General features: G+C 40.7%; 1 protein-coding gene across 1 annotated transcript; it reads left to right on the top strand.

Annotated features, from left to right (window-relative positions):
* Positions 1-4470: 4470 nt before the first annotated feature.
* On the top strand, positions 4471-10316 carry LOC123515045 (jerky protein homolog-like). Its single transcript, XM_045273437.1, has 4 exons — positions 4471-5386; positions 7609-7805; positions 8067-8620; positions 9002-10316. The coding sequence occupies exons 1-4, from the start codon at positions 5188-5190 to the stop codon at positions 10176-10178; spliced, it is 2127 nt and encodes a 708-aa protein (XP_045129372.1). The 5' UTR covers positions 4471-5187; the 3' UTR covers positions 10179-10316.
* The last annotated feature ends 6690 nt before the right edge of the window (positions 10317-17006 follow it).

Genomic DNA, 17006 nt, shown 5'->3' on the forward strand with positions numbered 1-17006 from the left:
CGCTCAAAGAATGAGGCTTCTTTGTGTGGGCTCATAAAATGCAATACCACACTATTGTTTGTAGTTGTGTAATAGTAGTAGTGATGATGGTGGTAGTAATAGTAGTAGCAGTAATTGTAAGTGTTGTGTTGGGTGTTTAAAAAAGACATTGTTCAACATCTCACTATTGTTATTATTATTTTTTATTTATTTATTTATTTATTTTTTTTTTTTTTTTTGTTGTTGTAATAAAAGTAGTAGTAGCAATGATGGTGGAAATAAAAGCAGTTGTCTCTTTTTTATGTAAGAGATTCTGGCCAGGGGCAATGAAATTCAAATAGAAACAGTTCACTGTTGTATTGGTAATACTGCTGCCAGTGATAACAATGGATAATCTTGGCACATTAACTAACCCATTTCTCTCTTACCTTTTTGAAGTTATGAGAGAGAGAGAGAGAGAGAGAGAGAGAGAGAAAAGGAATTTGAGAGTGGAGAAGATAAAGGAAAAAAATAATTTGAGATAATTTATGAGGGAAAGGAAGAAGAGGGCAAGTAAAGGAAATGAAATGCAACATGAGGAAGGGACAGTGTAAAAGAGAGAGAGAGAGAGAGGGGGGGATTTGCCTAAGATGTAATGAGAGAGAGAGAGAGGAAGGGGGGGAAAGAAATGTGACCTTGTTTGGAATTGAGCCTGGAGGTCAGCTGGTACATAATTATTTCACCAAGGAATTACGTAATGATAAAAGAGACCATTGATTTTATGGGGTGTGGTTTGCTTCCGGCAACATTCACATCACAGGCCCTCATATCCTGCACAAATTAATTAGGCGAGTTTTTTTTTTTTTTTCATGATCCCCACTCCAGCACCAATGCCATCATCATTGTTAATGGCTGCCAAGGATTCTATATTCTTGTTTATTCCTTGCTGGCTGCTATGTAGCCGGAGAAGTGGATAGCGGCCACCAAGGATTTTATAAGGATATACGGGTTCAATGAGCAGGCTGGAGGAATTGATTAGGGAGTGTAGCCCATAACCGATGGCGTACGTGCAGGTCGCAGGCAGAAAGGAATGAGGGATGGGGAGGTACATCAGCAGGGGAGGATGAGTGCTGTTACAAGATTCAAACTAAGGAATATACAGAGGGGAAGTTGTGGTGTGGGTTAAAGTTTGGAGGACAGCGACGGTGCTGCCAGCTGTTAGAAGTGAGTACTTTCATAGAAAACGTTTTCAGGAGTAACTTAAGAAGATTTCTCCCATGCTTCCTCCTCCATCCCCTATTTTTCCCTGCATTCTCTCATGGTTATGAGGCAAAAAAAAAAAAAAAAAAAAAAAAATATATATATATATATATATATATATATATATATATATATATATATATATATATATATATATATATATATATATATATATATATATATATATATATATATATATATATATATATATATATATATATATATATATATATATATATATATATATATATATATATATATATATATATATATATATATATATATATATATATATATATATATATATATATATATATATATATATATATATATATATATATATATATATATATATATATATATATATGCGTTTCAGCCCGCCTCCACCTGGGCCACACCATACTCCTCACTTGCACTGCCTACGTCTGTCTCCTGACCCCTTCTGCCCTTGGAATAGGACTACCCCTGAGGCCATGGAACATTTCCTGCCTCAACGCCCACGCTTCCACGCTCAACATACTGCACTACGCTCCTAGCTCTCCACCCTGGCCATCATAACACTGGACATGCCCACCCACCCTCCTGGTGGCCTCAGGCGTCCACCTCCTGGCAACCTGCTGTCCTTCACCTTACTTGTGCCTTCTTGAGGAAGACCGGCCAGCTACCACGCCTGTGGTACCCACACAGGACTACCCCAGGGCTCATAAGGATCTAAAGATCTTCGTGGCCTCTTTTGGATCCTTATGAACCCTGGGGTAGTCCTGTGTGGGTATTACAGGCGTGGTAGCTGGCCGGTCTTCCTCAAGAAGGCACAAGTAAGGCGAAGGACAGCAGGTTGCCAGGAGGGGTGGACGCCAGAGACCGCTGGGAGGGTGGGCAGGTCAAGTGTTGTGATGGCCAGGGTGGAGAGCCAGGAGCGTAGTGCAGTATGGTGAGAGTGGAAGCGTGGGCATTGAAGGAGGAAATGTTCCATGACCTCAGGGGTAGTCCTACACCAAAGGCAGAAGGAGTTCTGAGATAGACGTAGGCAGTGCAAGTGAGCACTGAACGTGGTGTGGTCCAGGCGGAGGCAGGCGATGGCTGATGTGCCTTGCGCTCCTTCCCGTGACTGACTGACTGTTTGAATCTTGTAACGGTGCTCATCAAGGAATATACAGAGAGTAAGTTTTGGTGTGGGTTAAAGTTTGGAGGACAGCGATGGTGCTGCCAGCTGTTGGAAGCGAGTACTTTCATAGAAAACGTTGTTAGGAGTAACTTAAAATTTCTCCCATGCTTCCTCCCCCACCCCCTATTTTTCCCTGCATTCTCTCGTGATTATGAACTTATAAGGCAAATAAAACATGTTTATATATATATATATATATATATATATATATATATATATATATATATATATATATATATATATATATATATATGCGTTTTCTGCCCGCCTCCGCGTGGGCCACACCATACTCCTTACTTGCATCGGATACGTCGACTGTCTCGTGACCATTTCTGCGCTTGAGGCCATGGAACATTTCCTGCTTCAATATTGAGCCCACGCTTCCTCTCTCAACATACTGCATTACGCTCCCAGCTCTCCGCCCTGGCCATCATAACACTCGATCTGCCCACCCTCTTGGCGGCCTCAGGCGTCCACCTCTCCTGGCAACCTGCTGTCCTTTGCCTTACTTGTGTCTTTTTGAGGAAGACCGGCCACCCACCACACCTATGATACCCACACAGGACTACCCCAGGGCTCATAAGCATTCAAAAGAGGCTACAAAAATCTATGGATCCTTACGAGTCCTGGGGTAGTCCTGTGTGGGTATCACAGGCGTGGTAGCTGGCCAGTCTTCCTCAAGAAGGCACAAGTAAGGTGAAGGACAGCAGGTTGCCAAGAGAGGTGGACGCCTGAGGCCGCCAGAAGGGTGGGCAGGTTGAGTGTTGTGATGGCCAGGACGGAGAGCCGGAAGCATAATGCAGTATGTTGAGAGAGGAGGCGTGGGCACTGAAGCAGGAAATGTTCCATGGCCTCAGGGGTAGTCCTACACCAAGGATAGAAGGGGTCACAAGACAGACGTAGGCGATGCAAGTGAGCACTGAGTGTGGTGTGGCCCAAGCAGTTGATGTGCCTTGCGCTCCTTCCCGTGACGGACTGACATTGAATCTTGTAACGGCGCTCATCCTCCATCGCTGATGGAACCCCCCATCCCTCACTCCCTTACTACCTGCGACCCGCGCGCCATCTATTAGAAGCGAGGTTCCCTAATCAATTCCTCCAGCCCGCCCATTGAACTCGTATATCCTCTCTAGAATCCTTGGTACTCTTCGTCCCCCGCTTATGAACCCCCATCTCTTACCCCCTTACTACCTTCGATCCGTGCGCCATCTGTTAGAAGCTAAGCTCCCTGATCAATTCCTCCAGCCTGCTCATTGAACCCGTATATCCTTATACAGTAAAATCCCTCTTATGCAGCATTCGAGTATCCGGCAGCTTCAAGTATCCAGCACATTTTTCCCTGAGCCTTAAATATCAATAAAAAATCAATATGTATACACATAAAATCGATTAAAATTACTGCGCGAGGCATACTTTGTCCCCTCGCCACCAGAGCGCACTGCTTTGCGCCACCCACGGCCCGCTGCACTGTTCACTCCAAGGATTCTAGGGAGGATATACAGGTTCAGTGGAAGGGCTGGAGGAATTGATTAAGGAACCTTGCTTCTAACAGATGGCACGCGGATCGCAGGTAGTAACGGGGTGAGGGATGGGGGGATCCATCAGCGGGGGAGAATAAGCACCGTTACAACTTTACAAGATTCAAACAGTCATTCAGTCACGGGAAGGAGCGCAAGGCACATCAAGCAGTGCCAAGAGGGTGGGCAGGTCGAGTGTTGTGATAGCCAGGGTGGAGAGCTGGGAGCGTGATGCAGTATGTTGAGAGAGGAGGCGTGGGCATTGAAGCAGGAAATGTTCCATGGCCTCAGGGTAGTCCTACACCAAGGGCAGAAGTGGTCACGAGACGGTCAACGTATATGATGCAAGCAAGGAGTATGGTGTGGCCCATGTGGAAGCGGGCAGAAAATGCATATATATATATATATATATATATATATAAACATGTTTTATTTGCCTTATAAGTTCATAATGCAGGGAAAAATAGGGGGTGGGGGAGGAAGCATGAGAGAAATTTTAAGTTACTCCTAACATCGTTTTCTATGAAAGTACTCGCTTCCAACAGATGGTAGCACCGTCACTGTCCTCCAAACTTTAACCCACACCAAAACTTCCTCTCTATATTCCTTGGTTCACTCAGTGACTCAGTCCCACGTGTGCACTGTTTATCGCCTGATGCCTTCATCATGCCTAAAGTTGTAGAAAAGAGGAAGCGTATTGTGCTTACACTTAAGCAGAAGGTAGACATTTGTCGACGATTAGAGAGAGGTGAAAGCAGACAAACTAATGGCGGAATATGGTGTGGGTTCATCAACTATTTATGACATTAAATCCCAAACGAAAAAGTTGCGCGATTACATGAAAGCCACCGACACCCCAAAGGCAACGGAAAATCGTCACACACTACAGTATCATCGTGGTGAAATGATGGACAAAGTGTTACACGAGTGGTTCAGCTTGAAAAGATCAGAAGGAGTCATAATTACAGGCCCAATGTTACAAGAGAAAGGGCGTGACTTAGCTAAGAAGATGGACGAGGAAAGGGCATACCAGTTCTCTGATGGCTGGCTCCACAGGTTCAAGGTTCGTCATGGCATATAGGCGGGATCACACGAGCAACTAACTCCAGAATTTTCTGCCGAGATTCAAAGTCGGCAGCATTTCGCGGCGAAGTCGGCGAATTTTCTCGAGAAATCTCGGCAATCAGTATGTTGGTTATTTTTTCCCGAGGTCGGCAATTGTTGTGGGCGCAAGAAGAAGAAGAGGAAGTCGTCAGCTGAGGCTGAGCGTCCCTCGTGTTTACAACAATGAGTTCTGTGAAATTTGAAAAGCTTCCCTGGTCACGGGAGGCTGAGGCACTGCTTTTGGAATTGATAAGAGAACACCGCAATGTGTGGGATCCTAAACAACCAGGTTACCACAAAATCAAGCGGAGACAGGAGGTTTTCTCCCAGATTGCCAGTGTCATAAGGCAACAGTTTAAGGAGCTCCGCCAGCTAACTGGAGGTAAGCTATTATACTTTATTATTGATAGCATAATATTCGTTTCATGAATATTTGTACAGGTCAAGAGTAATATTAGGTCCACCACAACACTTTTCGACCAATCTGTAGGGCAGCAAATCCTCTCCAATCTGTACAATATTCACACAAGTGATAATTTCTTATTGGGCTAGATATGCAAAATAAGTCCTTCAGAATTTACCTAAAAGTTGGGCCTACATATTGTATTAACTGTCCTTAACACATGAATGAAGGTTTAAAGGAGTGCTCCTAACCTAACCTAACCAATTGTAAGCTAACTTAATCTAATTTTTTTTTTCTTTTGTAATCTAACCTAACCTTATAGATCCTAACCTAACGTAACTTTTTTTTGTAATCTAACCTAACCTTATAGATCCTAACTTTATGTAACCAAACTTAACCTAATCTAACCTAGCCTAACACTATTCATTCGAACCTTCACATGGCCATATATTAAAAACAGTTAGTATAATATGTAAGACCAACTTATAGGTCAATTCTGAGGAAGCCCTTATTCTGCATCTTATTGTACTTTTTTTTTTTATGAAAAGAGGTACTGGCCAAGGGCAACAACAATCCATTGAGAGAAAAAAAAAAAAAAAAACACTGAGGTGCCGCACGGCATTGAAACAGTTCAAGTCATAGGAAGGGGGAGATATAGAAGCAAGTAGAGAGTGGAATTCCAGAGTTTACCAGAGAAAGGGATGAAAGATTGAGAATACTGGTTTACTCGTGCATTGGAGAGGACAGAATAGGGGTGAGAGAAAAAAGACAGAGCAAATGAAGCAAGCAGATCCACGCATTACTAATTTGGCGAAGGTTAGGTTAGGTTTAAGGACCATGCAGAGTGAGCGAGGCAAGCGGAGCTACGCATTATTGATTTGGCAAAGATTAGGTTAGTTTAGGTTAGGCTCTTTGGTTAGTAACCTTTGGGGTGTGTCCAGGAGGTTAGGGAGGTCAAATATTATTTTTTTAGTATATCCCTAGACTTGAGGAAAATCATGGAAACTAGATTTCTTTGACTACAGATTTTTAATTGCCTTATATTACTGATATATGTTTCTCCCCCTAAAACTCATGATTCCCTACATGCCCCCAAGCTTGTTGGAGGGGATGGGGTGTAAAAGAGAAGATTATAAGGAGTTGGTATTCACATGTCCATTTTTTCCCTGTACACGGTGGTATAATTCTTTTCTTTTGCCTATTTTAAAAGTTTCATGTTAGGTTTTTTCTTTTATGATAAAATGCAACACATTGGGGGCAGCTCAATGTAACTGCTGAGACTAGTGATGTATCGGATATCCGCCTCCGCGGATCCTCCGCGTTTTATTAACCTCCGCCTCCGCATTTTCAGATAATGAGACCTCCGCCTCCGCATTTTCAGAAAATGAGACCTCCGCCTCCGCAATTTAAAACTGCGGAGGCGCGGATGTTTACCGGTACCTGTATTTTTCGGCACACAGTTGCACCCCAAAATATAGTAAGATGTTTGTTTCATTACGGCGTAACAGTAACATGCAACTGTAGTACGCAGTACGCACATATGGCCTCTCTGACCGCGTCTGAACGTGAAACATACGCGTATACGGCTCTCATCTCATGCACCCCACCCACAGCTAATCTCGCACACTGCCAGACGTATGATTCCTCTTTTCATTGGTTGCTGCATCCGAATTATTAAGTTATAGATTTGACACTGCCAAAACTTGATTACTATCTCCTATTGTACCCAAATTTGAGTGAGGGAAAGGAGTAACAGGAGTTTATTGTCGACGCAGTACCGGTACTGTAAATGGGTAAAAAAAAAATCTGTTCCGCCTCCGCCTCCGCTTCCGCGGAGGTGTAGGCAACAACCTCCGCCTCCGCAAAAAACTATTCCATAACCTCCGCAACTACATCCGCATCCGCATTTTTTGAGAAACTGACCTCCGCCTCCGCCTCCGCCTCCGCGGAGCCACGAAATTTGACCTCCGATACATCACTAGCTGAGACCAAATAAAAAAGGGGATGGGGTTAGGCTAAGATAGCTTTAGTTAGGTTAAAATTGGTTCAGTTGAGTTTGCAGACCTCTCTAAAGGAAGCTATGGTTAAGTTTGATTAAGATGTGGATAGGTTAGGTTAGGTTAAATTAAGATAGGTTAGTTTGGGTCACATATTTAACGTCTAAAATAACTGCCAACTAACAGTATATATTTACCTTGCAGAACATGTCCGGATGAAATTCAAGAACATTCGGACCTATTTCCAGAATCTCTACAGGAAGATTCAGAAGACACCAAGTGGATCTGCTGGACAGCCTGGACAGAAGTGGCCTTTATTTGAGACTGCAATGTTCCTGGTGGACAGCCTGGTTTATACCAGTAACACCACATCTACTTATGTGGTACCCAATTCTGAGCAGGTACAGTACAATATTTCCAATTGCTTGTCATGCATGTTCAAGACATATTTTGTTTAATATTCATACTGCACATATAATAGAAAATATTCCACGTAACTGTTTTGAGATTTACAATTAACATAGGTAAGTACTGGGTAATTGTAAAGAATACAGCCCAGTACAGTATTCAAATTGTGCCACACTACAGTAACAACTGAACTCTGAACTTTAATCTGTTTATTCACTAATATTTTTCCTTTCGTTTTCCTGGTATCTTCACAGGTTAACTTGGTGCCAACACTTTGCCTTTCACCAGATGGCTCCATGAGGGAGGAGGAAATGCCTTGTCTAACTACGCTGGACCTACAGGTGACAGATTGTGAGACTGTGCCATCTGGAGAGGTTACACGCCTGCAACAGGAATCCAGCCCACAGCCATCACCTGGTACTAGTAGCAGTGCTGAAGCTGGTGTTCCGTGTCACCAAAAATTGCCAGTGAGGCCCACGACAACAAGGAAAAGAAAGAGGCCATCAAGTGTTGTCTCAGATATTGACTCTTGTGTGGAGACATTGCAAACTTATGTGAAAAATATTAACAAAAAAAAATCAGCGTCTGTTGAGGCTTCGAGCTTGGGAAACATTGTGGAAGCAACCTATGACAAACTTATACATACAAATCAAATATGGTTCATGCAAGAAGTTGTGAAATTGGTTGCAAAAGCCAAAGTTCTGCCATCAGGAGTTAGTTGCTCGTGTGATCCCGCCATAAGGAAGCTGGACACCTCGGGAGAATCAAAATCTGCCAACTTACCCTCGGCTGAAGAGTTTGTCGATAGGTAAGAATAAATTTGTTAATTTGTTTAATAAGCCTAGCATGTGCTACCCATGTTTTAATAGACTAAGTCCCCTACTCTTATCCTAACCTAATTTCTTTCTCTAATCCATGTTAAATTTGTTCATTCACTGTATGTTTAATAAGCTTAGCTGCTGCGATGGTTAAATTTTGTTTAATAAGGCTATGCTACCGTAACCTAATTACTTCTAACCTAATTTCGTTCTCTAAACCATGTTATATTTGTTATCACTATGTTTAATAAGCCTAGCCTATGCTACCATGGTTAGATTTTGTTTACTAAGCCTAGGCTATGCTACCGTAACCTAATTTCTTCTAACCTAATTTCTTTATCTAATCCACGTTCTGTTTTTATTTTTTATAGGTTTGCGAGGATAGTTGAGGAGCATAACCTGACGTCTGAGCAGATTTACAACGCCGACGAGACTGGCCTGTTCTACCGCTGTCTGCCAAGAACCACACTTGCAAGCGAGTTAGAGGGAGACGTGAAGGGGTTCAAACAGAGCAAGGACAGGCTAACAGTTCTGTGCTGCGCTAACATGGCTGGTACGCACAAAGTCAAGTTGTGCGTGGTTGGCAAGCACAAGAAGCCGCGCTGTTTTAAGAACGTGAATTACCTACCTGTCGATTATCGTAACCAACGAAGTGCTTGGATGACAGCTGAAATTTTCCTTGACTGGTTCAAGCATTGCTTTGTGCCATCTGTCAAGGAAAATCTGAAGAAAAATGGTCTCCCAGAGGACAGTAAGGTAGTTTTATTATTAGATAATTGTAGAGCTCATCCACCAGCAGAGGAACTTGTTGTGGGAAATATTTTTGCTGTATATTTGCCCCCTAATGTCACAAGTGTTATTCAACCCATGGATCAGGGAGTCATTCAAAATTTTAAGATGAACTATCGTAAGAGTTTCCTTCGCAAACTTGTTAATTATGAGGACGGCACAATCCCCGAGTTCCAAAAACAGTTTAATGTTAAGGATGCGATATTCATGGCTTCACTTGCTTGGCTAGACCTTAAAAGGCAAACATTGATGCGAAGTTGGCGCAAATTTTACCCTTTGATTATGTTTGGTGAGGATAATGAGGAGTTTGAAGGGTTTGGAGGTGGCATGAAAAATTCGGTTGTGAGCGAGCTGAGGGAAATGGGGGGAAATGTGCAACTTAAAGTGACAGATGAAGCGTTACGGGAATGGGTGGACGTGGATGAAAATCAGGCTGTAACATTCACTCTCACAGACGAGGAACTTATCAACGCTGTAGTAGATGATCATTTAGAGAAAATTAGTGATGATAGTGATGATGATGATAATGAGCCTAAAGTAACTTGGGAACAGGCTGCGAAACACATAGCTGGCTTTGTCAGGTTTGCTGAGCAGTGCACATACATGTCAACCCGAGATGTTATGACCCTTCACTGCATTGAAAATGAGTTTTTGTTGCAAAGAAGAAAGAGCTGCAAACAAGGAGACATTAGAAACTATTTAGCTTGTAAGGGAAAAGAAGTGGGGCAAACAAGTACAGAATCTGATGATGTTGAGTGAGAGGTGTGGGGAGCGAAAAAGTGTCACAAACGCGTACTTTTCATATCTTTATTGTACATCTTTATACCCTATGTTTATATTGAAATGTTATTGTTTGCTATACTTGTTGGCTAATATTGAATAAAGCAAATAAGTGTATACTTTATTTTTGTAACCCATCAACTTATTTATAAGAGGAAAGTATTAAAGAGAATGTAAGTATTGTGTGTTGGTGAGTGTGAGGTGGCATCGGGGGTGGCGACCAGTGCTTCCATTTTAGGGTAAAATACCCTAAACTAGGGTAATTGGACCCTTCTTAGGGTAGTGTTTAGGGTAATGCATAAACTAGGGTAATCTGCCGTCCTATGGATAGGTGTGCTTGGAATGGTGCCAATCTGGTGGCAGGATGGTTCTCTTTCATGTTCGATTCATGTACACAATCATCCCCGTGACTTGTATCATCCCTTCACCCTCCCACCCCATCCCCTTTCTCCCCAGTCTCCACTCACCCGTCTACTACGCGTACACGTTCTGGACCTTCGGACGGTTAGATCACAGTTCACACACAGAGTCAGTCACTTGCGAGAACGAGTCCACACAGAGCACCCGCAGTAGTGGCTGTAGTGTGTAGTCCTGTGTGTGTGTTTAGGGGTGGGGGGCAATATTTAAACTTATGTAAGATAAGAGTGTATTAATCAACAATTAATGAGTAAATTCAACAATCTAGGGTAAAACACTCGAATCTAGGGTAAAATCGACAAAATCTAGGGTAAGATTTCATCAACGCGCGACGCGCGGCACGGCGATCAGTCTGATCTTTGTTCTGGTAAGATGCGTGAGCGTAGGGTGGTGATTGTGGACATAATTTCACTTCTATTCAAGTATCTGGCAACTTCTGGGGTGCGTTTGATAGCAGGGCTGCAGCCTGCAGTCACAGTGCAGTGTTCCGGACGGCCAGGACAGTCAAACAGTATCCGGCATGTCGGCGGTCCCGTTGATGCCGGATAAGAGGGCTTTTACTGTAGAATCCTTGATTCAAACAGTCAGTCAGTCACGGGAAGGAACGCAAGCCACAGCAGCCATTGCCCGCCTCTGCCTGGGCCACACCACGCTCGGTGCTGACTTGCACCGCCTACATCTGTCTCTTGGCCACTTCTGCCCTTAGTGTAGGACTATCCCTGAAGCCATGGAACATTTCCTGCTCCAATGTCACGCTTCCACTCTTGCCATACTGTACTACGCTCACGGTTCTCCACCCTAGCCATCATAACACTCGACCTGCCCACTCTCCTGGCGGCCTCAGATGTCCACCCCTCCCGGCAACCTGCTGTCCTTCGCCTTACTTGTGCCTTCTTGAGGAAGACCGGCCTGATACCACGCCTTTGATACCCACACAGGACTATCCCAGGGCTCATAAGGATCCAACTGTTAAGGCCACAAAGATCTAGGGATCGTTATGAGCCCTGGGGTAGTCCTGTGTGGGTATTACAGGCGTGGTAGCTGGCCAGTCTTCCTCAAGAAGTCACAAGTAAGGCGAAGGACAGTATGTTGCCAGGAGGGGTGGACGCCTGAAGCTGCCAGGAGGGTGGGCATGTCAAGTGTTATGATGGCCATGGCGAAGAGCCATGAGCGTAGTGCAATATGGTGAGTGTTAGCGTGGGTATTGAAGTTGGAAATATTCCATGGCCTCAGGGGTAGTCCTACACCAAGGGCAGAAGGGGTCAGGAGACAGATGTAGTAGTGCAAGTGAGCACTGAGTATGGTGTGGCCCAGGTGGAGGCTGGCAGAAAACGTGTATGTATATATATATATATATATATATATATATATATATATATATATATATATATATATATATATATATATATATATATATATATATATATATATATATATATATATATATATATATATATATATATATATATATATACACATATATTAACATATTTTATTTGCCTTATAAGTTCATAAACACGAGAGAATGTAGGGAAAAATAGGGGGTGGTGGAAGCATGGGAGAAATCTTCATAAGTTACTCCTGAAAACGTCTTCAATGAAAGTGTTCTCTCCTAACAGATGGCAGCACCGTCGCTGTCCTCCAAACTTTAACCTCCACCACAACCTCCTCGTATATTCCTTGGTCGCGACCCACCGGTTCGCAGCGCAGAGTCGCTAACCTCAGATTTCTTTATCCATAGCGGTATTAAGTCCCTTAACCTCTTCAGTACCATGACAAGTTTTCATGTTAATTCTGCTTACTATCTGGTGATTTTACACATCTTCAGAAACTTATGTGGGAGTTAAAATAGTGGACTGGCTATTAATCTTCTGGTATCCATAGATCCTTCCTAGTGTGAATAAAATTTTCTAATCATACCCACAATTCATGGTAAAAATGCGTCCCAGTAATGAAAGGATTAAGTGAGCATCTCTGTGATCAGCCAAGGATAGCAAGACATAATTTTCATCCAGTGTGTTCCTGCCTCAAACACACTCTTTATTTTTACATATATTGTCAATAATTCCATCTTTAAACCTTATATTTTATAGTTGTCTTTAACTTACGAAAGTGACAAACCCTTCTCAGTAACCCATCTGAACTAATCACCTCAGCAGTTTCACATAAAGTCATGCTGATAATTAAAATGAACACATTCTTAGGTATTTTGCAGTTTACAAAAACGAGAAAAAAAAAAAAAAAAAAAAATATATATATATATATATATATATATATATATATATATATATATATATATATATATATATATATATATATATATATCCTGGATATAGCAAATCTTACATATAGGGAGGGAGGCGGTGGCCTATAGTGGATAGCGTGGTGAGTGTGGATTCCGGCAAACGTCCAGGCGTTCGTTCGCATCCCACCACATACCACCCAGGGCCCATTGAATAATTCAATGGGCCCTGATACCACCTTGACACCGCCATTTGTCGAGTAGTTTAAAGTTACCTACGTATCACCATGATACCCAGGTTCCAGGTGGTTACACTAAAGATCCGCTTGGGTGGTGATATGGGTACCACTAAATTTAAAATTGCCTGCGCCACTAATGGAAGGAAGCTGAACAGCGCTTCCCATACTCTTCTAGTAAACCTACAGGCGATATAGGCCACAACATAAAAAAAAAAAAAAAAAAAAAAAAACTAATTTGTTCACCCTAACATTAAAAAAAAAACATCGTCATTATCAGCATCACCACACCATGCGGAAAAGAAAAATGAAAAAAATGTAAAGAAATGTTTCCGAAGCCTTCAATATTTATTGAATAAAGACACTTATTCATGGCAGCTAAATGAATTTAATGCAGCACAATATTTGAATGGCGCCGGTGTCGGGAGCCACACTATCTCACCACACCACAAAAGTCAAAAGTGTTACGGGCAAGTGTTAATATATCTACACATCATCTCAACAAGTTGGCAGCGAATACGCGGCAGAAATAATTATCAAGTAAAATAGATTAGATGTGGTAATGTTACGAAAAAAAAAAAAAACTTCAGACTACCTCAGACTAATTACTACAGCAGATTCTCATAAAGTTATGCTGAAAAAAAAAATGTATTCTTTATCTTTTTTAAATTGACACAAATAGAAAATAAAAGAAATACTAAATTCTTTGTTTATCAAGTTTTAGCTAAATAGAGGCAATGAATTAAATAAAATATCAGATGTTACTGGACTAATATGTTCGCCTTATGCAATCAAAAGCATCGTCATTATTATCAGCATCACCACCAGTCATTATCAGCTGCAGCATCATTATATATCATCATTACTATTTTCATTATTATCAACATTATCACGACTACTATTTCCATCATCATCATCATCATTAGTATCTTCATAAGCCACATGAGAGAGAGAGATGGTAATATATAGTTATGTCGGAAACGAGAATTTGTGGTTCAAGATAGCGGTATGACAAAACGCTACTTCTTCCACTTTGAATACCTGAACTAGCCATCTTATCAGAAAGAGAGAGAAAATCAGACACCATTCATAAGCCACATTTAGACAGAAACAACGGTATCCAAACACTTATTGTCAGCTTGAACACGAAAGCAGATGAAACTAAACATTAAGAAGAAAAAAATCAAATTACAAAACATTAGATTAAACGAAGTGAAAGAAAACGGGAAGAGAGGAACATGCACTACATCATTTCAAGGTGAGAGAAGAATGCAAATGAGAAAGAAGGGAAGAAGTTGCCGTAATTCGTTAGTTTTTTTTTTTTTTTTTTTTCTTCATTCCTTTAGCTGTTTTTTTCCACCCATCTTTTTTTCTTCTTTCATTCATTCGCTCATTCATTTATTCATTCTTGTATTTCCTTCAGTTGTCTCTTTCCGTCCATTATTTTTCCTTTCTTTATTTATTCACTCATTTATGAATTCATGTATGTAAAAGAAATTTTTTCGAAGCCTTCAATATTCACTGATTGAAGTCACTTCCATGGCAGCTAAATGAACTTTTAAGTAGCTAAGTATTGGAATAGCAGCCGTTTCGGCGCCACATCATAATATTCAATAAGTATCCCAGACAAGTTTAAGTGAATCTTTACATCATTAAAATACAAATTCGTCACTATGAAGCGACACAAAAATTAACATCAACATGTAATAATAACAAGCGTCGAGTAAAGAAAACCCTCCAGACTAGCTCATCTAGACTAATTACTTCAGCAGACTCTCATAAAGTTATGTTATTAAAACAAAAATCAATAGTTTTTAGTCTTGTAGTCCATACAAATAGAAAATAAAAAAAAATACTATATTCTTTGTTTATCAAATTTTAAGTAAATAGAAGCAATGAGTTAAAAATAAAATGAGAGATGTTACTGGACTAATATGTTCGCCTTATGCAATCAAAAGCATCGTCATTATAATCAGCATCACCACCATTGTCATTATCATCATTACTATTTTCATTATTATCATCAACATTATCACGACTACCATTTTCATCATCATTAGTACCTATCTTCGTCTTTATTATCAGACACCCTTCATAAGCCTTATTTAGACCAGAGAGAGAGAGAGAGAGAGAGAGAGAGAGAGAGAGAGAGAGAGAGAGAGAGAGAGAGATATCAGAAACGAGGATCTGTGGTGCAAGATAGCGGTATGACAAAACGGCGAAAACGTTATGAACCTCTTCCACTTAAAATACATGAACTAGCCATCTTACCAGAGAGAGAGAGAGAGAGAGAGAGAGAGAGAGAGAGAATCTGACTCCCTTCATTAGCTACGTTTAGACAGAAACAACGGTATCCAAACACTTATTGTCAGCTCGAACACGAAATGCAGATTGAAACTAAACATTGAGAAGAAAAAAAAATCAAATTACAAAACATTAGATTAAACGAAGTGAAAGAAAACAGGAAGAGAGGAACATGCACTGCAGAAGAATGCAAATGAGAAAGAAGGGAAGAAGTTGCCGTAATTCTAGTTAGTGTTTTTGTTTTTCTTCATTCCTTCAGCTTTTTTTCCACCCATCATTTTTCCATGTTTCATTCATTCACTCATTAATTTATTCATTTTTGTGTTTCCTTTAGTTGTCTCTTTCCTTCCATTATTATTTCCTTTCTTTATTCATTCACTCATTTATTCATACATGTATGTAAAGAAATTTTCCGAAACCTTCAATATTCACTGATTAAAGACACTCTTTCATGGCAGCTAAATAAACTTTACGTAGCTAAGTATTGGAATGGCAGCCGTTTTAATGGCTGATGTCGGTTGTCGGGCGCCACACCGTCTCCTCACCACACCACAACATTCAAAAACTGTCACGGGCAAGTGTTAATGTATAATATACACATCACCTCAACACAATTTAGCCACGAAGACGCGGCAGAAAAAAATAATATATCAATTGCATTACCAAAATCACCAAAATACATTAAGTGTCAAACCCTCCAGCCTAGCTCATCTAGCTATATCACTTCAGCGGACTTTCAAAAAATTGTTATCAAAACAAAAATCAATAATTCTTAATCTTTTTAAGTTTACACAAATAGAAAATAAAAATGTACTATATTCTGGGTCTTTCAAATCTTAGGTAAATATCATAGGCAATAAATGATAAATAAAATGAGATATTACTGAACTAATATGTTCGCCCTGCGCTATCAAAAGTATCGTCATTATCATCAGCATCACCACCATTGTCATCATCAGCTGCAGCATCATATGTCATCATTACTAGTTTTATTATCATCAACATTATCACGACTACCATTTCTATCATCATCATCATCATTATCATCATTAGTAACTATTTTTGCCATCATTGTCATTATTATCGTCACAACTATCACCATCATCATCATTAGTATTATGATCAGCGTCATCATTACTATCATCTAGAGTCGGGGCGACTTTAATATTTTCAGGTATGAGTGACTTTATGACTTTGCCGCCGAATTTTCAATTGCGACTTTTTTCAGGTGCGTCTCCGTTAAATAACGCAATAAACATTAGGGCGATAACAGAAACATGCTTTTATAAGGCAGAGAAACAATAATTATTGCTTTTCTTATCTATATAGTTAAAACACAGCTTAACTAATATATACAGGTCATCCTGGTTTTCAAACAGACTGGTTGATGAATGGAACGGACTCAGTGTCAGTGGTCATGAAGTCAGTGTTGAGCCAATAATGGGCTTTAAAAGAATAATACAATTAATAATAATACAATAAATAATACAATTAGGTAGTTTTAATCATACAGGGACTGCCACGTGTAGGCCTGGCGGCCTCTTGCAGCTTCCCTCTTTTCTTATGTTCTTATGTTCTTTTCCTCCTCCTCCTCTATGTTCTCTTGGC

This window comes from Portunus trituberculatus, chromosome 38 (assembly GCF_017591435.1).
Source record: "Portunus trituberculatus isolate SZX2019 chromosome 38, ASM1759143v1, whole genome shotgun sequence".
NCBI classification, from domain to species: Eukaryota; Metazoa; Arthropoda; class Malacostraca; order Decapoda; family Portunidae; genus Portunus; species Portunus trituberculatus.